The sequence below is a fragment of the Pipistrellus hanaki genome (assembly GCF_964339955.1).
Source record: "Pipistrellus hanaki genome assembly, chromosome: 1".
NCBI classification, from domain to species: domain Eukaryota; kingdom Metazoa; phylum Chordata; class Mammalia; order Chiroptera; family Vespertilionidae; genus Pipistrellus; species Pipistrellus hanaki.
This window is the reverse complement of record NC_140503.1, coordinates 9,384,079-9,410,501: the sequence shown is the minus strand read 5'-3', so window position 1 is coordinate 9,410,501 and position 26,423 is coordinate 9,384,079. Positions and strand designations below refer to the sequence as shown.

Sequence of the window (26,423 nt, the reverse complement as noted above, 5' to 3'; positions counted from 1 at the left end):
CCCCAGCACCTCCTCTGCCGTGGCCGAGTCCCGGGCTTCTCATCTGAGGAGCCAAGACAGGCCCTGGGGGAAGGGGGTGGGGGTATAAGAGACTGCTAGTTAGTGGGAAGGGGGCACTCACAGGTGCCTGCTGTGGGCAGAACTCCACCAAGTGGTCTGTTCTGGCCACTGTCCTTTGGAATAAGAGGGCCTGCTCCTCATTCCCCTTCAGGGAGCTTTAGCTGCTCAGCTAGTCACAGAGTCGCTTCTGGGAAGTAACCACAGTGTGAAAACAGGGTCTCTGTGCAGCATAGTGGGGAAGCGCTGCAGAGCAGGGACTCCTGCAAAGCATTCTAAGTGGTAGCGAATCTCCTGGGCTCACACCCGGGGGAGTGCAGCCAAGGCCACTGCTAGGAGGGAGACCACCAAGGTCATTGCTAGGAGGGAGACCACCAATTCCCCTGGTCCCCACCCTCACAGGTTGCCCACTTGTTATCCTCTAAAGAGATGCTTCCCACAGAGGGGGCAAAAGTGCTGGGTGGGCCACCCAGAGCTCTTCCTCCAACACCCTTAGGGGTTCCATGTGCAAATTCTCCAAGCCCCCCTTGCTTCTCTTTCTCTACCCCCTGCAAGTAGCTTTGGAGACTTGCTTGGACCAAAAGAATGCAGCAGAAGTGATGCTTGGCGTTCTGAGCCAGGCCTCAGAGGCATGTCAATTTCCACGCTCACCCTTCGGACCACAGCCAGGTGAAGACCCTGCGGGAGCCTGCGGGCCCAGCCGACAGCGGGCACAGCCGCTGGACATGTGAGAGAAGTCATCTCAGGCCAACCAGCTCGTCACACGGCCAGACAATGTGACTGCACGCTGACCCCGGGAGAGATGGGCAGAAGAACCGCTCAGCAGAACTCAGCCCAAACTGCTGACCCAGAATCGTGAGCAAATCCAATGGTGACTGTTGTAAATCACTGAATTTTGGAGCAGTTTGTTAAGCAACAGAAGGTACTGACATAGCCATCGGGTAGATAAACACGCAGCCTCAACTTCTGGGTGCCCTCTTCCTCTCTTCCTTTTATGAGGATTTTGTGTTAAGGCCCATGGGCCGGACATTCCCCACCCCAGGTACTGTCCCAGCACAGTCAGACCCCAAGAGGCTTTCACAAAAGTGAGTTTAGCTTCACAGCTAAATGTCTGCAGTGCCGAGGCAGGGTCAGCGGTCCCGGAAGCCCCTTCCTGCTACCTTTGCCAGCGGGAGTTGGAAAGACCAGCTGATTCCAGTAACCGTTGGCACAGGGATGCTTAGGGAGAGAAGTCTGCAGCCACTGCGCCCCTCCTCCTCCCCACACAAACGTCTGAAAACCCAACACTAGATACTCTAAATGGTTTTGTGTTCACTCGCCATTGTTGGCCTGGACAATCCCGAGCTGTCTGCTTTCCCACTTTTGTTACTGTAGGACTATTTTCCAGTTGCTTGGGGAGATTTTCTGATCGGGCCCATCAGGGCAGGAACGGAGTGGTTAGCCTTCCTGAGGCCACGGGTGCAGGAGCTGCCTCGCCTGTGGAGGTCGGCGATTGAGTTGCCAGAGCCTGCTTTGGATGCACGTGACCCACCTTCCCATGGCTGACACCGGAGCTGTATCCTGGCCTGGAGTGGAGTTTCTCAATCCTGGCTGCAGAACAAAATCACCTGGAGAGCTTTTAAAGCCTATCGGTGCCTAAGCCCCTTTCCAAGCCAAAGAATCAGCATTTCTAAGGCTGAGGCTGAGACATGGTGGTTTTTAAAACAGATTTTTGTTGATTTCAGAGAGGAAGGGAGAGAGGGAGATGGATAGAATCATCAATGAGGAGGGAGGATCACTGATGGACTGCCTCCTGCAAGACCCCTACTGGGGATTATGCCCACAAGCCAGGCATGTTACTGACCAGGAACTGAACAGTGACCTCCTGGTTCATAGGATGACACTCAGCCACTGAGCCATGCCAGTTAGGCTGTGGTGGTTTTTAAAAAGCTTTTGAAGGCACTCACTCATTGCCGGCTCTATTCCTTAGGCTCCTTACCATCACAATGGAGTTTCCTTAGTTATGAACTAGAGAGCCCGCCCCCTGTTCTGCAGGGCTGTTGGAGAGATGAGAGACAGTGCATGGCACAGAGCAGACCTGGAGTAACTGCTAACTGTGAGCTCTTTCCTGGCCCCAGCAAGAGAAGGGGCAAGAGCGGGCTTCAGTGATGCTACCACCAAACTAACATGGATCAGAAGTGTCATCCTTGAACTCACACCTGGGAAGGTGCCCTGGACCTCCCACATGGCTGTTCTGCATCACAGCTCAGGTTCCTGCAACTCTTCAGCTTATCTTCTCTCCAAGCTCCCCTCCCCCCCACCCACATCACCACCGGCAATCTTATAAGGAGTCTGTCATTAAACACCACCTGTGGGCCTGGAAGCAAGGACACTCCAGCAGCAATGAACACACATGGCCTTGTGATCTTGGTTTCAAATACTACCCTCCAGTAAAAGGAGTGAAGGCTCCTTGGAGAAATGGCTGGTTCTAGAACTAGGGCAAAAAATATGAGAGCCCTGGCTGGTTTGGCTCAGTGGATAGAACACTGGCCTGAGGACAAAAGGGTCCCAGGTTCAATTCTGGTCCAGGGCACATCTGGGTTGCAGACTCAGTCCCCAGCCCTGGTCCAGGCACGTGCTGGAGGCAACCAATCAATGTGTCTCTCTCACATTGATGTTTCTCTCTATCTCTCCCCCTCCTTTCCATTATCTCTTAAAAAAAAAAAAAAAAAAAAAAAAAAAAAAAAGGAAAGAAAATCAATGGAAAAATATCCTTGGGTGAGGATTAATAAGAAAATACAAGATAAGCCTGGAGCATCTTGTAGTGACAGAAAGTAAAGGAGGACTCCAAAAACTAATGAGCAAACAAAACCAAACACAATGGGGGAATGTCAAAGAGACACAGGAGCCCACGGAGAGACTCCCAGTGGCCAACGCTGGAGTAATCTGAGCAAAAAAATAATGAAAGTAGTATTGCATTGTCACCCCAAGCATAAAATAAATGTCCAGAGTCCATATTGCTTCAAGTCAATGACTGAAAAAATAAGTAAACAGGGAAGAAGAGACACATGTCTTAGGCAGAAGAATTGCAAATAATTTATGTAGCTTCTCAAAGAGATGGAGAGTGACTTCTTCCTAAGTGTGGGTTGTACACCGTGACTTCCTTATGAAGAGGGAGCTACCTGGCAGGGGAGGAAGTGACACATAATTGTCTTAGCCAGGTGACCAAGGTCAACATCCACAGTGACTAATCATGTTGCTAGTATTGAGAGGATGTGAATAACCCCAGTCTAAAGATCTGACAACTCCCCGCTGAGGAGCATTCTACAAAATGTCCAACCACTACTCCTCAAAACTGACAAGGTCGTCAAAAACAAAGTCTGAGAAACTATCACAGCCATGTGACATGCTGACAAGGAGACTGGATGAGTACATGGTGCCCTGGGGGGGATCCTGGTATAGAACAAGGACATTTGACAAAAGCTAAGGGAATCTGAGTAAACTGCGGGGTTTCGTTGATACGGGTGTATCAGTCTTGGTTCATTCATTGGGACAAATGTGCCCTACTAATGTTAGATGTCAACAAGAGAAACTGGGTGAGGGATCTATAAGGGACATAGATCTCTTTGCCACTTTTCTATACATCTAAAACCTCTAAAAATAAAATGAACAAACAAAAACACCACTTGGGTGCAGAATGAATAAAGGTGTCTTTTTGATTGCCTTGCTTCTCGATAGAAACACACACACACACACACACAAATTTAAAATTGAGCCAATATGTTCCCACCTTATCAGAAAAAAGCAGGCTGCTGGGAGGGGAGACGGGGAGTGGTGAAAGGGGTGGACAGGGTCAAGGTCACATAGATATTTGGGAAAAAAGGGCCGGGATCTCCAATCTCTTGACCACTGGCCCCAGACTGGATGAAGCACTGTCTCTCATTGGTGCCAGCAGGAGTGGGTCCAGGTGACCTTGGATGACCCTATGAGCTCTCACAGCCTGAGGACCACCCACACCGTATCTGCATCTTTAAAACACTGGAGGCATTGCGCTGGGGGGTGGGGCGGGATTTTGGACAGTTCGGTGGGGGTGACGTTATGCAGCAAAGAGTTTCCCAGCATCCCCGAAGACCAGGCCATGCAGGCTCTGCTCTTCCAGCTGTGTGAGCTCAGGCAACTGAGGCCAGGTCTCTGTGTCTTTGTTTCCTTCCCTGGAAACAGGGCCACTGAGAACAGAGGCAAATCGCTGTGAGGATGAGTAAGATCAGGCGAAGAGCAACGTTGGGTAACGTCGGCCAATCTTTTGTGCAGAACATGAGCTTAGGGCTTTGCTTCTGCTTGAAAATACAGCAGCTCCTGGGGCAGAGTGGGGGGAAGGTCAGAGCAGGGAACAGAAGGGGCATCTGCTCCAACTCTGGGACTTAGCTGGAGGTCCCCTACGTAGCAGGAATTCCTATTTTCAGGTACCATCGCCAACCCAATGGATTTTACCTCGGCCAAGGTCAGAATGAGTCCACTGACCAACTCAGCTCATGAATTAGTGGGCATGGTCTATGCCCCGGACCCAGGGCAGCACCTCAGGCTACACGGAAGGTGAGGGCAGCAAAAGGGCCCGATGGCTGAAAGATACGATTCCGTCTGCGTCACATAAAACACATGTGTACTGCACATGTACAGCACAGGAGCACCCAGATTGCCTGGGTTCAAATCTCACTCCCTTTGTCACCAATGGTGCACCTCAGTTACCTCATCTGTAAAATGGGCAGAACAGTCCTTCCTGCCCCAGAAGGCCGCTGTGGGGATAAATTGTTCAGATTTACAGGAAGAATTTAGACGAGTGCCTGGGACAGGAAGCAATACTGAGTGAACACCAGCTGTCATGGATGTGGGACTCTCCATGGGAAAGGGCTGGAGAGCTACACATGCATTTCTAGCAGAACTGACCTCTGGGAGCGGACTGGTGGTTGCCGGGGCCTGGGGAGGGAGGAACGGGGCCTGACTGATGGCTAAGGGCTAAGGGTTCACCTGGGGGTGATGCCATGTTTGGAATTAGATAGAGGTGGTATGTTAAATCATGCATTTGGAAATGGCTACTTTTATGTTAACTGAATTTCACCTCCTGAAAAAACAAAACAAAACAAAAAGACTTGTAGGAACTGGGTTCGTTGAAGAAAAACTGGTGGAAGAACTTTTATGATACTCCTTTTTATTTTATCAATTTTGTCCAGTTTGATTTTATTTTTACAGTGAACATGCATATCCCTTTTATAATTAAACAAATTCACTGTACATTCTTTTTTAAAAGGTAAGAGGAACTGCGTGGGGGGTGGGGTGGGGGGGGTGGCACTGGGTGAGCGCTGACTCATCCTTCCTGCCCACCTGCCCACTCCCGTGGGGTTACCCCGCTGGGAGGAAAGTGCTCTTCGTGGCTCCGTCTCGAAGGGGGAAAGCGAGACTCAGCAAATGTAAGCACCTGCCCAAGCCACCGAGCCTGATTCCAAAGAAGTCTTGTGGCCCCGTCACACAGCCCTGTTTTCATGTGTCAATAAGGGATGTAAGGTGACTTCTTGGGTCTGTCTGCTTCTGGCTCTCTCTGGTCCCCAGACACCTGGCTTAGTTCTCAAAGTGTCAGTCCTGCCTCCGGAGCCCAAAGGCCCAGAGGCCCCAGCCAGCCACACCGCCCTGCTCTCCAGCGGGACACCTGCTCTCCAAACAGAGCCCAGCCCTCCCCCCAACCCCCACTCTCTCCTGAGTTCTGGAGAAACCACCCTGGTGGGGAAGCTGATAAACATAACAAAGGAAAACTAATGTGCAGCTCCCGGAAGCTGTACCTGCCCCACTGACCACGCGATGGCGAGACCCGGACTCACCCCGGCCGCCTCCCGGTGCAGGATCCGGGCCGCCTCCGTCCGGCCCAGGCCCAGCTGCAGCCACACTGGGCACGTTTTGACGAGTTTCTCCAGGACGCTGATGCCCCGGGGAGCAAAGCAGTTCTTCGGGGTGACTGGCGGACAAGGCCCCATGCCATCTTCCTCCTCCTCTTCCTCTCTTTTATCAGCCTCTGGACTAGGACTGAAAACAGAATGGAATGGTCAGCCGGTTCTGCAGCCCCACGGAGAGGTAGGTTTAGTACCGATGGGGGCTCAATGCAACCCGCTGACTTATTTAGCATCTCAGAAGCCTGTGGCCCTCGAGGGAGTTAGAAATGAATGAACTCTTCACCTTTCGGTGCTTATAACAAAACTAGAGGCCTGATGCATGAAATTCTTGCAAGGGAAGGCCCTCACAGCCACCATGGCCTCGCCCCCTGCGCACTGGTTGTTCCGGAAGGTCGTTCTGGAAGGTTGTTCCAGAAGGTCATTCTGCCATTTGGTTGATTGGCATATTAGGCTTTCATTATATAGGGTGGGTTAAACATACATAGAAACAATCAGCTGTAGGACAGCACTGGAGTGAACATCACAGAAACACGATGTAAGGTGGGTTCAGAGGCCTTGGGGAGGGGTGAGGCAGAGGGTGCATTTGGCGTAACTGCGAACAGGCTCTTAAAAACCTTTTTAATGCACATGTAGCTTACACACACTGAAATGCACGAGTCTCTAGCATACAGTGAGCCACATTCTGGCTACAACCCGGATCAAGACAGAAAACTGTTCTATCTGATACCGTAGCTGCATATGGGAACTGAGCTCTGAAAAATGGGCGTTCAAGCCTGGCCCGCTGGCTAAGTGGTTGTGCGTCAACCTATGAACCAGGAGGTGTGGTTCCATTCCCGGTCAGGGCACACGCCCGGGCTGCGGGCTTAATCCCCAGTGTGGGGCGTGCAGGAGGCAGCCGATCAATGATTCTTTCTCATCATTGATGTTTCTATCTCTTGCTCACTCTCCCTTCCTCTCTGAAATCAAAACAAAAATATATTTTTAAAGAAGGGTGGTTTGGGGGCCGGGAGTTTAGAGTACCGGGTGAAAAGGTGGAGGGGTTGCCAAAACCGGTTTGTCTCAGTGGATGGAGCATCAGCCTGCGGACTGAAGGGTCCCTGGTTCGATTCCGGTCAAGGGCATGTGCCTTGGTTGAGGGCACATCCCCAGTGGTGGGCGTCCAGGAGGCAGCTGATCGATGTTACTCTCTCATCGATGTTTCTAACTCTCTATCCCTCTCTCTTCCTCTCTGTAAAAAATCAATAAAATATATTTAAAAAAAAAAAAAAAGGTGGAGGGATTGAGGAGTAGTTTCAAAATAGTCACAGGGACATGAAGTACAGCACAGGGAATATAGTCAATGATATTGTAATAACTTTTATGGTGCCAGCTGGGTACTGGAAATATTGGGGGGGACACTTTGTAAAATAGTGATTGTCTAACCACAATGCTGTACACCTGAAATGAATACAAGCTAATACTGAATGTACATTTATTTAAAAAAAAAAAGGTGGGTTGAGACCTGCACACAGGGTTTTGAACACTATTGATATGAGGAAAAAAAAAAGACTGTAAATAGCTCATTAATAATAACTTACGTTGATTATATTCTGAAATGATAATCATTTAGATATACTGGGTTAAATAAGACATTAGTAAAATTAATGCCACTGATTTCCTTTTGCTTTCTAAATGTGGCTACTAGAAAATCTAAAACTCCATATGAGGCTTGTGTTCCACCTGTTGGACGCGCTGATACAGACATTTCCAGAGGTGTCTCCTGACCCCACCAGGAGGACAAGACAGGCCAGGGCGGGCGAAGGAGGAGAGTCTCAGGCTTAAGAAACAGCAAAACCAAAGCAGAGGTCCAGTTTAGGAGATCTCCTGCCTGGAGCACCCCACACCCCCCACACTCTGATTCTAGAAAAGGAGGGAGGCATCTGAGTGACTCAAACCTGGAGTCAGGTGGGCTGCGTGGCCTGTTTGCATCCTACCGGAGGCGGGGACCGAGTCTGCAGGGGTGAAGCCTTAATCAGACCAAAGGGGGTAGTTCGCTATGAAGCCAGGAAGGTTGGCTCTTTGCCCTGGGAGTCCCTGTGATGCTGCCCGGGGGTCCCTGTGGTCAGGGTTGGCATTTGCTGTTGGGAAAGGCCCGGAGGGGTGGGGGATGAGCCAGGATGGAGCCACTTCCTGGGGCATGGGAAGGGGGTGGAGGGCAGCAGGACCCAGAAGTCCTGATAAGGGAGCAGCATTTCCTAAAGAGGAGGGTGGAGTCCTGGTGGTGGTTGGGGGGGTGGGGGAGAAGGTGAGGAGGCCCTGGGAAGTGCTGGATTAAACCGTCCAGCAGACCTGTGCTGTGTTAAGCAGGTGGGTTTTGCAGGGACCTGAGCAGGGAGATGTGAGGTATGAGGGTCACTGAGCTAACATCCCTGCTCTGCCGCCCCCACCCCAAAGCCTCCGGGAGGCCCTCCCTCTCACGGATGCTGCGTGGGTGTTTATGGATTTCCCTCTGGGTCCACGCAGAAACCGGTGCCGGGTTACCAGGACAACAGGGGTGTCCCAGGCAGCAGCGGGCACCGTGGGGCTGGGGGCGTGGGGGCAGCAGGGCAGTCTCAGGGGTGTTCACAGGCTGTGAAATTGGGGTCTGGTGGGTCTCATTTGGAGCTCAAGGCTGGGGAGGCCCAGCTGATATTGATGCAACCTCTTCCCAGGCCCAAAGCGTGGCTGCAGCTTCTCCTCTGGGAGAGAAGTTGAATCAGAGGAGCTAGAATTACCCAGAAAGCAAGCACTTCGAGGCCCATTAGTTTCCTCTAACCTCCCCCCCACCTTCTCATCCCCCCTCACCCCTCCCCTGAAAACCAAAAATACCTTCTGGCACCAAAAGGCTTGATGATCATCCTCAAATCTCCTCCCTCGGCCCAGGGCCTCCCTGGGGGGCAATTAGGACTCTAATGGCAGCTGGGGCGAGAGCTATAGGCTCCTTTCTGCCCTGCCACAGGGCCTCACTCTCCTCATCTGTGCAATGGGCAGGGCGTGGCCGGGAAGATTCCTCCATTGGCTGAGTGGCCCTGGGTGAACCCTGGGAGAAATGAGGTGTTCGCCTCGCATTCACTCATTCTACGAATATTTTCTGAGGGCCTGCAAGTGCCAGATGTTAGGCACTGGGTTAGAGCAGGGAACAAAATGATTTAAACACACACACACACCCCAAAACCTAGTTATAGAGCCAGGAAGACATGGCTCCTTGCCCTGTGAGTTCCTGTGATGTGGCCCAGGGGCACCCGGGATCAGGGCTGGCATGTGCTGTTGGGAGAGGCCTGGGGGAGGGATGAGCCAGGATGGAGTCACTTCCTGTGGGGGTGGTGGTGGTGGTGATGGACAAGCACAACGAGTGACATAGAGTATGTCATGATGAATGGTGCTAGTGAGGGGAAGAGAGTCCAGACACAGGGCTTATGTTATCTGGTCTAGAAAAAAAAGTGCAAGGAAGCCAGGGAGGTGGCAGGAGCCAGGGAGGGGGCGAGGTCCGCATGGGGAAGGACAGGGGTCCCGGTAAGGATGCTGGGAGAATTGGCTCTAAACCCATGTACATGGAGCCCTAACTGGTTTGGCTTATGGACAGAGCGTTGGCCCTTGGACTGAAGGATCCCGGATTTGATTCCAGCCAAGGGCAGGCTTGATCCCCGGCTCTGGTCGGGGGGTGTGCAGGAGGCAACCAATTGATGTGTCTCTCTCACATCCATGTTTCTCTCTGTGTGTCTCTCCTCCTCCCTTCCACTCACTCTAAAAAACAATGGGAAAATATCCTCAGGTGGGGATTAGCAATAAATAAATAAATAAATAAATAAATAAATAAATAAATAAATAAATAAACGCCTTCCCTGGGCTACCCTCTAACAACTGGCCCACGCCAGCCCCAGGCTTCTTTGGTAAGAAATGGGCCCCTTAAGTTCTAGTGGGGACTGGAGAGTCTTTGAGGAGCAACCGAGATGAACCTGCAGTTCCCAGCTCCCTGGCAGGGGGGCACACATTGCTTTCAAGGTGACCAAGAAGAAACTCTGCTCTCGCTTCCCTGGGAACATGCCATCCCTCTCTTGCAATCACACCCTCCCCTGCTCTGAAGCCTGCAATGGCCCGCACTGCCTAAGGAATCAGTCCCACCTCCTAACACTGAAGGTGTTCCTTTTCTGAACAGCACCTCCCTGCAGACTCCCCTACACAGGGCTGTTCATCACCCAGCCAAAGCTGCCCTCCTCGCCTGGGGCTCCTGCAGATTCTCTATCACCTCCTCCCACATGCTCTCCAATGGCTGGGCATCGGCTTACTGGATTGGACCCAGAAGGCAAGAGCCATACAGGAAAACACGGATAAACCAGATGCATCACAATTTAAACCTGTGCCCATCAAAATACCTCCTTCAGAAAAACGAATACTCAAACCACAGGCGGGGAGAAAATATTTGCAAAGCACGCATGCAACAGAGAACAAGCAAATTAATTTATAAAACGGGCCGAAGATGGAGAGAGCCCTCAAAGAAGAAGGCATACCAATGGCCAAAAAAGAAAGCAGGTGAGAGAGAGCTCACCTCATTAGTCACCAGGGAAATGCAAATTGAAACCACAATGAAATACCGCGTCCCAACCACCAGCATGGCTAACATTACAAAGCCCGCCACCATCGCACGGTGGAGGATGGATGTAACCAGAACTCTCCTACATTGCCGGGAAGAATGCACAACCACTTTGGGAAAAGGCTTTTTTTTTTTAATAAACCTTAACATACACACTTGTCCTCTGGTCCAGCCATTCCAGGCCTGCGTGCATCCCCAAGGAAAAAGGGAAGCGGATGTCCACTAAGAGACCTGGGGATGCCCTCATCAGTTTGGCTCAGTGGATAGAGTGTCAGCCGGTAGACCACAGGGTCCTCGTTCAATTCCAGTCAAGGCCATGTACCTTGGTTGCAGGCTCCTCCCCCGCCTGGGCTTTTTTTTTTTTTTTTTTTTAATATATTTTATTGATTTTTTACAAAGAGGAAGGGAGAGAAATAGAGAGCTAGAAACGTCAATGAGAGAGAAACATCGACCAGCTGCCTCTTGCACACCCCCTACTGGGGATGTGCCCGCAACCAATGTACATGCCCTTGACCAGAATCGAACCTGGGACCTTTCAGTCCGCAGACGGACGCTCTACCACTGAGCCAAACCAGTTTCGGCTCGCCCAGGCTTTTTGATTGGGGCTCCTGCAGGAGGCAACCAATGGATGTACAATATTTCTCTCACGTTGATGTTTCTTACTGTCTTTCCCTCTCTCTCCCACTCTTCCTAAAAATCAATGGGAAAATATCCTCGGGTGACAATTAACAAAAAAACAAACAAAAGACCTAAAGCGAAAGCGGCTTTACTCATAATAGCCCCAGTCTGGTCCAGGGGTCCACCGATGGGAGGATGGACAAACAGATGCTGGGGCATGGCAGAATGGAACAGCAATAAATACGCATCTACAGATACACCCCGCCCTCATGGATGACCCTCAAAAGCTTTATGCTGAGTGAAAGGAGCCAGAGGCAAGAAAATTCATACTGTATGAATCCATTGATATGAAATTCAAGTGTACACTCAGTATGTGTATTTACATTTTATCACGTGTAAATTTTACACTAAGACAATCAAAGAGAACCATAGATAAGTACTGGACTCCAGTTAATGATATGCATTCTAATATATTCAGGGGATGCCCAAAACTTTATTTGAAATAAAAAAAAAAAGAACACCAAGAAAAAGTAGATGGATAGAGATATGTAATAAAGCAAATATACAAAAACATTCAAGGTAAGTGGGTAGTATCTGAGAGTTAACTGCAAAATCCTTCCAACTCTTCTGTATGTTTAAATTTTTTTTATAGTAAACTACTGGGGATAAAGTTTGCCCAATCCTTGAAGGCCAGTTCCGAAGAAGCCTGCCTTCTATTGATAGAAGCCCTAGGTTTGGATCCAGGCTGTGTGATCTCTGTCCAGCTACTTTACCTCTGGGCTTCAGCTTAAACATTTAAAAAAAGACTAATAATAATAGTCCAACTGGTAGTAGAGGTGTTTTGCCGATTTGATAAGATGTCTCTCAAGTACTTTGCCCAGCACACACAATCAGAGTCAATGTCAACTATTATTTTTCTAGTTCAGATTCTCCTTTTTCTCTTCTTGCTACAATTCTCCCGCTTGGTAGCCTTGATTTTAGGACCTAGCGCATCGGATAGAGTGACTGAGGTATGCATCTGGGTGTGCACTCAGCTGATACCCACGATATCATCTGGTCCCAGAGACCAGCCACAAGTTCAAGTGCCTGGGAACCCCATGGCTTGACATGCAAAAGGACGTCAGCTTGTTTTGGCACAGAAACACCCTGGGAGGGTCCCTTTGACACAGCGAGCCCAGCGGGCGCTGGCTGTCCCAGAAACCTGGCGATAACGTGTGCCATAGAGGCCCTTGTGGCGGCTCTGACTAAACCACCGGAGAGGCCAAAGGCTCTTAAGATACTGCTCTCCAGGAATTGTCCACGCCACTCAGCGTCCCCCCCTCCCGGGGGCCGGGGCAGCCGTAACGAAGGCCTGTGCAGGGCCCCTAAGAGTGACTTGGCAGCTGTGGGATCTGAGCGGGGAGAGGATCTCTAAGTGCCAAAGGCTGCAGCAAGTGGAGAAGTTTGAGAAGGAACAGCTGAGTGGGGGAAGGCTTGGGTCACAAGAGCAGAGAAGCCCTGAGGACACAGAGTGACAGGGGCACCTGCTCTGACCCGGCCAAGGAGGGGTAACGGGGCCGGGCACGCACCTGTGACTGCACCACACCCATGGCCATGATGGTGGCCTTCATGCTCTGGCGGGATGGCACCGCTGGGGATCCCCGGAGCTGGCACCAGGTCTGGCTCTATTTTAGGACCGTGATTACTGTTCTACAGCAGCCTGGCCACATCAGCGCTAATTGCCAGGGACCGTTGCGGAGCACACACAGCCCTGGATATATCATCTGCCAGCAGAACCAGTGACCCAGACACCCACACCTCCCTTCTCAGCAGCCAAACCCCGCTCAGGGCCTTGCAGAGGCAGCCCGGGGGCCTGGGCTGGTTAATGGCACTGTTGGCGCAAAAACAACGAGCCTCAGAAACTTTAGGGCAATTCCACCGGAAACAGAAATCGTTCCAGGGCTAGTTTTCCTTCTGCTCCTGGGAGCAGAGCCCTTAGCTCGAACCTGCAGTGCTGCCAGCCTCTGACACCCAGGCTGCACCGCCCGGCTGCCGAGTGGTCAGACACGTGGGGACCCCTGGCCCGGGGCTGCAGGGACCAGGTCGGACTCAGCATCCAGTTCTTGGGGGAGATTTTCTCACTAGCCCTCGGAAGGAAGGAGTAAACTGGCATGGCGTGTCCCTGGCTTCCTGGCCTGGTACCTGTGTCCCCGTCTCAGGCTTATGCAACGTGAGTGAGAAGAAGAGAAAGATCTGCTCCAGGGGGAGAGGCATCCACGGGGGCCACTGAGCACAGAGGTGGAGCCACGGGTGGGCTGCCCCGGGTGGGGCTCCCTGGACGCTGCGTGTCTGAAAGGAAGGCGGGAGGTTTCCCAGCTCTGAGGATGCGGCTTGGTGCCACCCCTGCCCCAGGGCAGCCGCTCAGGAAGTTCCAACGATGCCTCCCGGGGGAGAGAACTGAGGCCCCTTGTGCAGACTTGGCAGAACCCCAGGGAGTGTGGGATGGAGGGGAGGACTGGGAAAAGGCCACCTCCGTCCCATCCACCACCCCGACCTCGGCTGGCCGGCCTCCAGCCATCATAAGACTAAGGGAGAGGCCTGGACCCCAGGCTCACAAAGCTCCAGGCCGGCAGGGGCAGGCGAGGCTGCAGTGGTCCCTGGAAGGTGTGGCCCCACTCCTCTGAGCAAGGAGTGTGATACCAGACAAAGCCCCTCTCTCCAGTTTGAAGTGGCACCTCTTTCTCAAGCTGGGACAGGACCCTCCAGCGGCCCAGGGAGGAGTGTTGCCTGACTCTGACCCCGGAGCCTGAGGCCACACCGTGCCTCGGTCTTCCCTCCCTCCCTTCCTCCTTCCCTCCCTCCCTCACTCCCGAGTGAGGGGGACAGGCACTCACCACCACCCCCACACCTTCTCCTCTCCCTTCTCCTCCATGCTCAATGCTGCTCACCCATTCCTTCTGCACAGTGCACAGAGGGGAAGGAACCGAGAAGATGGGGCAGGAGCTGGGGTGGGGGATGTCACAGGAAGAGGCCTTGACCTCTCAGCTGACATCCTCTCACTGCAAATCCACAGTCAGAGACTCGGTGCTTATTTCACACCATCTGCCAGCCTGAAGATAAAGCACTAGCTCTCACACCAACCCCGGCCACCTCCCAGCCATTGGGACCTTCGGCGGGGTGTTTAACCTCCCCTGGCCTCAGTTTCTTGTCAGTACAACAGAGCTGGTAATGCCTGCCACTTGTAAGGTGCATCAAGCAGCATCCAGCACACAAGAGCCCCTCAAAGAGGTGGCTATTCTAGCTGGGGTGACCATGTATACGGTCATGCCCTTTCTCCTAGGAACACCTGTTGCTATAGCAACAGCATGAGACCTGGCCTGAGAGAGGTGGGAATCCACCAATCAGCCCCCTAAAAGCCATCGGAGGACCAAGGGGGTAAAGTACCCCAAGAATGAAAATGGTTGCACCTACTTGGAAGACAATCTGTCAAAATCTACGAGATGGGGACCCTGGAGCCCAGGTCCTAGCAGCCCCCCCTCCCAGGACACACTCAAGAGTGTAAGGCAACAGCAAGCATGTTCACTGTAGCAGCACTCACACTGAGAGGTCGGGAACAGCCAATGTCCATCCACAGAGAAGGGGAAACAGGCTGGGCCTCATCCACCCTGGACTGGCACACAGCTGCGAGGAGGTAGAAACCAACACCTCACCATTTCATCTCGAAACCCTGTGTATAGCACACATTGATTTCCTGATTTTGACCCCGATGCCTAGGTTAGTAGGAGAATGTCCTTGAGTTTGGGAAATCCCCACTGAAATAAATGGGAGTAAAGGGGCACAAAGCCTGCTTCTTTCTCTCACAAGGTTCAGGAAAACATGAACGAGAGAGAGAGAGAGAGAGAGAGAGAAAGAGAGAGAGAGAGAGGAAGGGAGAGAGAACAAGCAGGCGTGACAAAAATCTACACTAATAAAAGAGAAACATGCTAATTGCCGTACCTTCGCAATGCCCACCAGCCAATCAGGAGTGCGTATGCAAATTAACCCAACGAAGATGGAGGGTTAATTTGCATACGAAGGCACTGAGTGGCTGGGGGTGGGGCAGGATACAGGTGTTCTGCACCAACCCAGCTCCTCGGAGCCTCAGGGCAGCATGGGAAGGCAGAAAGGCGGCTCCAGATAGAGCAAAGTCAGTGCTGGCAGCCAGGGGAAGGAAGGTCCATTCTTGCACGAATCTTTGTGCATCGGGTCTCTAGTCTTACCTAATAATAGACAAACATGTAAGTTGACCCTACCTCTGCTACACCCACAGCCAATCAGGTGTGAATATGCAAATTAACCTGACAAAGATGGCAGGTTAATTTGCCTATGCAAGCACAGAGTGGCTGCGGGGAAGGACGCCTGCTATGAGGGGGAAGGGAGGCAGAGGGAGCTACAGGGGAAGCTGAGGCGGGAGCAAGGACTTGCCAGCTCCTGGGTGGCGGGAGCAAAGCCAGGGGAAGGAAGGCCTGTGCAATGGGCCTCTAGGGTTAATATAATTGGTGAATATGGATGAAGAGTGTCCACATGGGGATTCATGGGCCTATTTCTTTAACTCTCTTGGAGTCTGGAGTCATGCCAAATGAAAAATTTTTTAAATCAAACAAACCCAAAAACCTAATGTTAAGTGCCAGGAGCAAATCACAGAAGGAACATCCATGTAGATGAGGTATAAAAACACACACAACAGTTCTGTGTCTTGATTGTGGGTGTGTACGCACACCAAAGTCAGGAGGGTGGCCCCTCTGGGAGGGGGAGGTGGGGAGAAACCAGGATGGGGAGGGGTGTGAAGGAGGCCTCAGCCAGTTCTATAACGATTTACTGGTTTTGAAAAGATCTGAGGCAATGAGGCAAAAGATAGGATCGAACAAAGCTGACGTGTGGGTACTCAGGGTGTTGTTAGGCTTTTCCCTAGATTTCGCTGTGCTAGAAATATTTAATTGAACAGCAAAATAGAATGCCCACGTGCACACACCTGTCCCCAGGCCCCAGAGCCTGGCACAGCCGAGCAGATACGGCGTGGGGTTCTCAGGCACCGAACTCATCAATTTCTCGGAGATGACTCCGGCTATTTTTCCTTGGTGTTCTCAACTCAGTCTGGAGCTGGGGGCCAGGGTTGGAAGTAATCAGGATGAGTCCACCAAAGAATCAGCCCCGGGGACTTTTTGAGAAATCCTAGGAGAGCTGCCACAGAGGTCAGCAGAGCAGAGCCAGGGAGAGTGAGTCACGGGTCATTTTTCTGCCAGGGGAGTTGGGCCAGCAGTAGCAGCCGGTGCCAGAGGGAACGATGCCCAGGAATTCCCGATTGCAGGTGAAGATGGTGGCAGGGATCTGCAACAGCCTGGCAGGAATGTGGGGCTGGAGAACTCCCGAGGCCCTGGTGTGATGACAAAGGCCGGCCGCTCCGCCCCTCCATGCCTCAAGCGTCCCGCTCTGTACTCGGGGAGACTGTGCCCCTACCTCAAAGGTCGGGTGAGGATCATATGGAAGAGTGTAAGGAAAGGATCCAGCCACAGCTGACCCTTAGCCAGTGCCAACTACTAGATTGGATGGAAGCTCGGGGACAGTTCGTGGAGGAAGCCAAGACCTAAGCCCCAGGGAAGGAATTCTGGTTGGCGAGGGAGGAGAATCTGAGAACGTTGGGAGGGCAAGCACACCCGAAGACCAGTGGGAACACTGGGTCTGGATCAGTGGTGAGCCAGTAAAGCACTTGTCTCGGACCCAAAAGAATAAGCCCTGATGTGGAGTGTTTGTTGGTTCCCATGGTGTCAATACTCCCACCGTGACTGATATGAAGCCATCAATGGTTTAACAAGAACCTTGCAAAATTCCCCAGTAGATACAGTATGTCTCTGGGAGCCGACCAGCTGCAGCACCATTGGGATGAAGGCTGCCCTCGGCCTCCATTGTTCCCCTCCTTGGAGTCCTCTGCCATCTCTATATGTGGTTATTGGACTCGAGGGGTCACACTGTGGAAATGAAGGGAGGTAAGAGCTGGTGAGCTGCGCAGAGGCACGGCACATGCTGCACTCACAGAACGGGTGTGACACAAAGGAAATGGCACTGAGCTCCGTCTCAGGAGCCCTGGGTCTGGTCTGTCCTCCCCTCTCTAGGTTCAGTGAGTGGCCTCTTCAGAAAAATCAAGACGGTTGGACAGGATCTGAGGCGGCAGGTAGGTTGAGTTTCCACGTGACCCCAGGTGACTGGCGGCAGCTACCCAGATGCTTATGCTGCAGGCCGGTCAGAGAGGGAACGTCAGGGTCTCTCCGTGACGTCTGCCCCGGGCTCTGCACCGTTACTGAGCGTGCCCAGACCAGGGACGGAGGTCCTTCCAGCACAAAGAATTCCAGGGCTCTGTGACGCATTGAACCTTGGCCAGCCGCCACCTCAGGCGTGTCTGCTAAGCCAGGCTGGCTCAGCCCCAGCAGCAGCCGGGGAGCAGGCGGGCGGCCAGGCCAGCTCCTCAGTGGCTTCCTCTCTGCCAGATGCTTCTGCCTGGACGTGTGGGAGCTGGGCCGCAGCTGCTGCCTGCTTCACCTCTGGCCCTGCCTTGGGTGGACTCAGCACCAAAACCACAGCTCCCGGCTGACCGTGGCAGGCGTGTGGGGATGGGAGAGAAACAGCCGGGTCCAGAATCAGACTTTCTCACATACTTAGTGGCAAACACATGGCAAACGCCCCCAGCCCAGGTCCGCAGGCTAAATACTGACACGGGCCTTGGCGAATCCATCCTGTGTGACCAAGATCCCTGGGTTTCTCTCGCCCAGAAACCAAAGCCTTCTATGTTGAGGGGGGCACACGGGCAGCTTCAGGCCCCTGACCCTCCGTGTGTCAGCCTCGAGGAGCCTGGGGCTCAGCTTGTGGGCCTCTGCCCGCAGCTTCTGGGGGAAGCCAGCCCCCCAGGCCTTCCGGACCCAGGAAGTGCCGAGAGCCGGTCAGGCTGTCTCGCTTGCACGTCACAGACCACATCAAGGGGTCTAGCAGGCAAAGGCCTTTAAAGTTTCCGCACCTGTGTGTGTTGCAGGCCCTGCTGCTCGGCATGTGTCAGGCCCGGCACCCAGCCTGCCTTCCAGGAGGACTGCTGGGTGTGCAGCTGTTCCCTGGGGGTTGTGCCTACCCAGATGAGGCCTGGTGGAGCCTGCAGGGGCACCAGCTTCAGGGCCGCGGGCCTTCCTGATGGCTGCTCCCTCTGTGCCAGGCCTGCCCCCAAAAACCCCTTTGTCAACCACTCCAGTCACTGCCTCACGGCTTCCCTTGGCCTGCCTTCTGGCCCTGGCGGCTCTGTGTTCTTGAGAGCCCTAGACACCCAACCTCCTGGAACCCTGGTTCCTCCCCTCTCCCTCTGTGACCTCCTCTGGCTCTCAGGCCCCAGCCCCTTGAACCAGCCTAACCAGACTCAGCCTGCCATGCTGCCGACCCTCCCACCCTGTCCCCAGTGCTGTGTGTGATGAGGCAGTGAATGCTGGCCAGGGCTGTTGACAATAGTTGAAACACAGGCTCGGGAACCAGGCAGCTCAGTTAGAATCCCTGTTTGGTTGCCTTGGCAAGTGATTAAACCTCTCTTTGCCTCAATTTCTTCCTTACATTTAATGTAAGTATAAAATATAATACTTATAGCCCTGACCGGTTTGGCTTAGTGGATAGAGCATCAGCCTGTGGACTGAAGGGTCCTGGGTTCGATTCCGGTCAAGGACACGCACCTTGGTTGTGGGCACATCCCTGGTGGGAGGTGTGCAGGAGGCAGCTGAATTAATGTTTCTCTCTCATCGATGATTCTGACTCTCCATCCCTCTCCCTTCCTCTCTGTAAAAAAAAAAAAAAAAAAAAAAAAAAATTAAAAATATACATAATACTTATAAATATTATAAGTATTATATTTTATACTTATATTAACTATAATATAAGTATTGCTACCCTATAGGATTGATGTAAAAAGTTCAGGACAGCATCCGGCATATGGCAAACATCATGCTATCATCCATCCATTCATCCCATAAGTATTTATTGAGCATACACTATGGACCAGACACCACTCTAGACTTATCATCATAATAATGACAATAATAGTTACACATGGCCAAAGAGCAGCTGACATTTCTCTCCTTCTCTTCCCTACAAAGCAATCCTTAGAAAGTTCACGAAACATAGGCATGGTTCCTGAAGAAGACAGGATTTGGGGGGCTAGTTTCCTGACTGGGACTGAAGCTGGAGGCAGCAGGGACACAGGAACCCAGGTCAGCAAGGGCCCTGGGCAGGCCCCGTGTGTCTAGGTGACACATGGACGGTGAGATGGGCGGAGGCCACCTCTGCAAGGAGACAGGGAGGGTGACCATGTGGTGCCGCTGGGGAGTGAGGGACTGAGAGGCTGACGGGCAGGGGTGGAGGGAGGCACTTCACCCCACACCCTTTGTACCTTTTGAATTTGAGCCATCACCTAGTGTGGCTCAGTGATTGAGCATCAACCTATGAACCAGGAGGTCACTGTTGGATTCCTCGTCAGGATACACACCCATGTTGTGAGCCCGATCCCCAGGGTGGGGCGTGCAGGGAGAAAGCATGCCCGATTCTCTCTCATTATTAATGTTTCTATTTTTCTATCCCTGTCCCTTCTTCTCTGGGACCAATAAAAACATATTAAAAAAAAAAAAAAAGAATTAAAACAATTTGGCCTTTTGCCTCATTGCTTCAGAGGGAGCAAGAAGGGTGGGCCACCAGTAACCCCACTTCAGCCTTAGGAGAAAACCCAGCCTGGTTCTCATTCGTGCGGGAAGGATACAGGCTCATTAAGCTGGACTGAGTGAACATCCAGGAATGGGTCACTCAAGACATCCACCTTAGCGCAGCATGCGATCTCTTTGTGTATAAAAATTTAAAACTGCAAATAATAGCAATAAAACAACCACCACCACCAATTTGGGACTTTGAACAAGAAAGGTTCTTATTAAGGGAACTGAGCTTTCTTGTTTGGCTAAGATTGCATGTTGGAGGTCATCTCCCTTCTGGAATCTACCTCAAAGCCATACTTTAAAGATGTACACTGCCCAGCTGGCATGGCTCAGTGGTTGAGCGTCAACCTATGGATCAGGAGGTCATGTTTCAGTTCTTGGTCAGGGCACAGGCCTGGGTTGCAGGCTTGTCCCCCAGGGTGGGGAGCGCAAGAAGCAGCTGATCAATGTTCTCTCTCATCACTGATGTTTCTACCTCTCTCTCCCCCACCTCCCTTCCTCTCTGAAACCAATAAAAATATATTTTTAAAAAATTCAGATAACGTTTGATGGACAAGGATGTTCACTGCAGTGTGATTTACAGTCGCCCAGAACTGGAAACAAATGGTGAGCAACCCCGCTTGTCACACGCCTGGCTCCTCCACTAACTCTGCGTCCCAGTGATGGTCGCTTCTACTGCCATGTCCAGGCTCAGTACGGAATGTGTGTTCAATAGAATTGTGTTCATGATCAAGTGGGTCAGGAAATGTCAGTACTATGTAAAATTGGAAACATTCAACCACTTCAGGCCTACAAGGGAAGCTCGCTTAGATATTTAATCTAAATGCAAACCTAGGATCACAGATCTGTCAAGGTAGAGTTGCACAGGTCAAAAGGATGTGGAGACAAAGATACTCACTGGATTCATTGGAGCCTTGTCTGAAATGGGGAAGTGACTGGAAACATTATGCACACCATAAAGTAGGGGTGTCGAACTCAATCAGAGAAGGGGCCAAAATCTAAAATCCAGCCTAAATCGCGGGCCGAATGGTTTACTGAACAGTCATAAACTGACAATGTCATAAACTGACAGCGGAGTGCAGTGATGACAGCGCGGTGCGGGCCACGTTGCAAGGCCTGGCGGGCTGGATTTGGCCCGCGGGCCTTGTGTTTGACACATGTGCCATAAAGGGACCAGGTAAACAAATGGATACTACGCAAGTGTTTAAAAAAAGAAAAAGAAAAGAATGAGGAAGGTCTCTGTGTCCTGATAGGGAAAGGTCTTTGGGGTATGTGGCTGACTGACAAAAGCACACAACAGTAGGCTACTTGCTCCCCTGCTGGGGAAAGAAGAGAAATTACTGGTATTTGCCTAAAGAAGTCTGGAAAGAAGGCACAAGAAATTAATAATTAGCGGGCCAGATGGGGGAACAAGTAGGAGACTTTTTCACTGTATGCATTTTTAAAAATTACATTTTATTGTGCATCTGTGAGTGTATCACCTACTTAAAAAATAAATTAGTAATGTTTCTAGAAATTTCTAAGGGCCAGGCATTGCTCTAACTGCTTTTGCATACATTAACTTCCACTTAATCCTTTAAAACAACCATATAACTCTGGTTATCATTCCCGTGTTACAGAGGGGGAAACTGAGACACAGAGAAGCTGAGCAGCTCACTAAGGCTGTGAAATTAGGGAGTGACAGAGCTGGGATTCGAACCCTGGTAGTCTGTATGTGTACAGTCCCAGGACCTTAACTCCCCTGCCAAACCCCTCCAGATGCCTGCTTGTGACATAAGATTAAACTTGACAAACATACAACAGGAGAATAAAGAGATGGGAGGGTAGATCTTGCCCATAGAGTGGAAGACAAAATACTGTTGAGATGGGAACTCTGTCCCATCCCAGCTCAGACCCAAAGGTGCTCTGTGAAAAGGCACAGAGAGATGCAAAGGACCCAGATAACAAAGACGAAGGGGGTAGGGTTGGCTCTGCTGGATACCAAGTCTTGTCCTGAAGCTACACCAATTGAGACAGAGAAGTAGGTCAGCGGACCAGACCAGTCCAGAAATACACCCGGCCATATGCAGTCACCTGATTTATGTGTGGCCACAGTGGAACACTGCAGAATGGACAGTCTTTGCAACAAAATGTGCTGAGACAACTGGGGAGCCACATGGGAAAAAAAGAAACTTGACTCCTCTTCACAGCGTCTACAAAAACCAGTTCCAGGAACACTGTCCTGACCTAAGTGTGCAAACCAAAACGGAAAATCTTTTGGAAGAAAATAAAGAATGTCTTCATAATCTGGTGGACAAGAGTCTTCTTTAAAAAAAAAAAAAAAATATTTTATTGATGTTTTACAGAGAGGAAGGGAGAGGGATAGAGAGTTAGAAACACCGATGAGAGAGAAACATGGATCATCTGCCTCCTGCATACTCCCTACTGAGGATGTGCTTGCAACCAAGGTGCATGCCCTTGACCAGAACTGAACCTGGGACCCTTCAGTCTACAGGCTGATGCTCTATCCACTGAGCCAAACTGGTTAGGGCATGAGTCTTCTTAATAGCACGTGCGCGTGCAAGCGCAAGCGCGCGAGCGCACACAGACACACACACACACACACACACACACACACACACACACACCCTTAAAAGAAGACTGCTGAGTTGGACTGCATTCAAATGAAGACTTTCTGTTCAATAAGACACCACGGAGGGGTTGGAAGTCCAGCCCCAAGTGGGAGAAGATATCTGTAACCCACACAACCACCCAACGGCTCAGAACCAGCGTGTGCACAGAGCTCCCACACACCCACAAGGAAAAGATGGAACGAATAAAAAAATGGAACTTCACACAGAGGACATCCAAATGGCCAACAAGCGTATGTGAAGGTTCTCAAAGGCAGGAGGACGCAGGCACCCTGGAATGAGAACGATAGTGAGCAGAGCGTCATGAAGACCAACTTCGCCAAGGACTGGGGGGCACTTCGAGGCCCAGGCGCCCTGCTCTGCCGGTGGGAGTGCTCATCCCGCGGTGAGGAGACCCTTTTCTCCTTCTTCACACTTCTTGGTACATTCCAAAGTTTTACACTGAGCGTGTCCTGTTGTGAAGACCAGGAAGCAGTGGGTGAAGATTTCAGGGGACACAATGAACATGGAAGAAGAGGTGCCTGGGGCAGAGTCTTCCCGAAGATCAGCTCGATCTGGGTCTCTCCCTCACACACAACAAGGTGGAAAGTGCTGGAACCGGAGAAGCTCACTGCAGGCCCCGCTGGGCTACCCCTCAGCCGCGTGGACACGCCACGGGCACTGGCCTCTATCCTAGGGAGCAACCTGGTCCAACACTCCCCTTACCAGTGGCCCATCAACCTTCTCTGAACCTCAGTCTCCTCTGGAAAAACATGGGAGCCAGCATCCCGCTCCCCACAGGGCCAGGGAGCTGAGCCGGTCAGATGGCACTGCATACCAGGAGAGGTGGGAACCCAGACCCAACGGGTTCCAAACACTAATTTCCTGCTTAGGGCCTTCCCAGTCCTCAATCTAGCCGCGCCGCCGGACATGCTGTGCACGAAGGTGGAAGTGTCTCCCGTCTGCACCGCTCAGTATGGTCAGTGCCCGCTGTCTGTGGCTGTGACTTCATTTTAATTAATTTATAAAACAAACAGCCACCCAGGGCTCCTAGCGAAGGCACTGGAGTGAGCGTAGCTGCATCTCCACTACGTCTTTTCAGTGTGTGAACTCATGTGCTACGTGCGGGACATGTTTTTAACTAGGAAGAGAGAACGAGACGATTGAAGGAAACGGTATGCATATGCTGCGTGTTGTCTGCCTTGGCCACCCCCCTCTGCAGGGAGTTCTTCAGGAAAGAGTTTCTCTGGACCATCTGTCCCGGGCCCTAAGGGCCCCTTCTCTCAGGAGCGGCCCCATGGGGCTGGCTTCTGCACCTGATCCCAGCCCAGCCCTCCCCAGGCTTGTCCCTGCAGGGCTGCGGGAGTCCCTGTCCGGGGATGGACCAGGCTCAGAAAGCAGGAGGCTCGCAGGGCTCCGGGGAGGCACGTCCTTGACCCCTGCCGCCCCCCCCCCTCCGCCCCCCCTCAGGAGCACCCGCAAGCTGGGGCGACCCGCAAGCCACGTCCCACTGTGACCCGGGCCTCAGGCCATGCTGCTGCTGACTCAGAGGTTCCCCATCCTCCGGGGAAACGGGAAGGAGGTCACAGGCTTCTCCTCCCCACCTGACCCTGGGCCGAGAGGGAAGGCGTGCAGGGGGGCAGCCCCACAGGGGGATGTGACTCACCCCAGAAGGAGACACAAGGGGCCCCTGTGCCCTCTCTCCGGCCCCTCCTGCTGGATATCTGCTGGGATTTCTCTTCCCCTCACCCTGGGGGCCTGGGGCCTGGCCGAAGCCCACGCTGCTCCTGACTTCATGTCTGCAAAATGAGGCCGAGGACAGAACCGAGCCCGGAGGGTTGTCGCGAGGGCAGCGTGGACCACAGACCTAACGACGGCTCCAGGAACGGTCCCTGCAGACTGCGGGGAGATGGGGGGGAGAGGTGCAGAAGAGGTGGGGCCGGAAAGGGAGCCGGGGCCTATTCCAGCCTCCGCCACAGGCCTGCTGGGTGTCCTTGGGCAAGTCTCCCTGCCTCTCTGAGCCCCCACTGCTCAGTAAGGAAGTGAGCGGGATACTCACACCCCCCTGCTTCAGAGCTTGCTAGAAGGGTGACACGTGGCCCATGTGTGGGGGATGTGCTTTGACCAAGTGAACCCCCATTTCTAAGCCGGAGGGGGGCCTGGCACAGAGCCAGCCCAGGGGCCGAATGCAGCGATCCCTGCCAGCGGCCTCCCAGGGGCAGGCTGTGGACACGGCCCCCGCCTGCGCCTTGCAGGAAACTACTGCCGCGTCACATTCCTTCCACCCCTGGTGACACTGAGTCAGCCTGCAACCCACCGCGCCGTGTGGTGACCACATTTCCTCTAGCGGGGAGGAGCCGTCATGTGCACGCTCAGTCCCGGTGCCGCGAAAATGAAATGGGCCCGGAGTCCCACCCGCAGGGCGCCTTTCTCTCTCTCTCTCTCTTTTTAAAAAAATATATTTTATTGATTTTTTACAGAGAGGAAGGGAGAGGAATAGAGAGCTAGAAACATCGATGAGAGAGAAACATCGGTCAGCTGCCTCCTGCACACCCCCTACCAGGGATGTGCCCGCAACCAAGGTATATGCCCTTGACTGGAATCGAACCTGGGACCTTTCAGTCCGCAGACCAACACTCTATCCACTGAGCCAAACCGGTTTCGGCCATAGTAGACCATCAACAAAAAGCCGAAAAGCGTGAAAAACGTGGCCCTAACTAGACCACGACAAGGATGCGTGTTTGAAGCGTGAGCCCTGGGCCAGGAAGGCTGAGCGTCCCCTGGTGCGGCCTCGGGTGGGGCCGTGCGTGTTGGGAGAGTCACAGTGTTCCTCTCTCTGCCATGTCTGCGATGACCCCCCAGGCACTCCGGTTTGGGGGTAACAAATGAGTTTTGGCAAGTAGGCGAGCTCACAGATTCTGAATCTGTGTGTAATGAGGATGGACTGCAAATGTCCTTTCACTAGGCTGGCCCCCATTGTGGTCAACCTGGGCACGGACCCTGGTCTCAGAGCAGGGCTCTCCGTCCCACACTGGGAGCTGCTGTGCCATTTGAACTTGAACCCCCCGTGGTCCATGCCAGGCAGCCAGTTCCTCAGCGACTGTTTCGCTGCTGAGGCTGCCCGGCTGCCACGCTGGCCGGTTCCTGTCGGAGGCAGAGCTGATATTTGGCCGGGAAAACAGAGGAAGATATCTGCGGCAGCTTTGGGGGAGCCTCTGCCAGCCCTGAAACCTAGGGGTGTCCCGAGAGCCACTCCCTCAGGCTTCCCCTCACCGCGTCATGAGTGGGTCACACAATCCTAAGTTTTGATGAAGAGCCTCCGGTGTGGGGGCTGCTGCGGCACACGCTTCCTCGCAGAGCCCAGCACACAGTGGGGCTCGGCATGGATGGAGGGAGCAGTGATCAGGTTTTCCTTGCACAGAGCCCAGCACACAGTGGGGCTCGGCATGGATGGAGGAAGCAATGATCAGGGCAGAGGGCCAGCTCTAGGTCTCACAGCAAGTCAGGACAGGCCTGGAAAAGGACAGGGTGCACAGGGTGGCTCGTGGCCCAAGGGGCGGGTGGAGTGGACTCAGGGGTATGGAGTTGAGAGCCAAAGACTACATTCCTTAAGCATCTCGTGTGAGTCAGATTCTGCTCAAGCTCCTTACAGGGATTAACTCATATAACACATCAACGGTACTATGAATTGGGCATCATTGGCGCCCCCATTTTACAGAGGAGAAAACTGAGGCACAGAGTGGAATGTGAACTCTGACAAGTTCGATCCCGCGCCCGCACCCATAGCCCCTACGCGGTTGTTTTCTTCACCCCTCAACGCCCACATGTCCAGAGAGCCATGCTGAGCCGCGGCAGCCATCCTCCCCTGAGG

At 52.6% G+C, this 26,423-nt stretch overlaps 1 protein-coding gene across 2 annotated transcripts in view; it reads right to left on the bottom strand.

Moving 5' to 3' along the window:
- RIN3 (Ras and Rab interactor 3) overlaps window positions 1-26,423 on the bottom strand; it is a 105,646-nt gene that overhangs the window by 67,719 nt on the left and 11,504 nt on the right. For both annotated transcript variants that reach the window (XM_084883831.1, XM_084883830.1), the window contains exon 2: window positions 5,907-6,108. In XM_084883831.1, coding sequence (XP_084739957.1) covers window positions 5,907-6,108 — 202 coding nt within the window. The remainder of the gene's footprint in view (window positions 1-5,906; window positions 6,109-26,423) is intronic.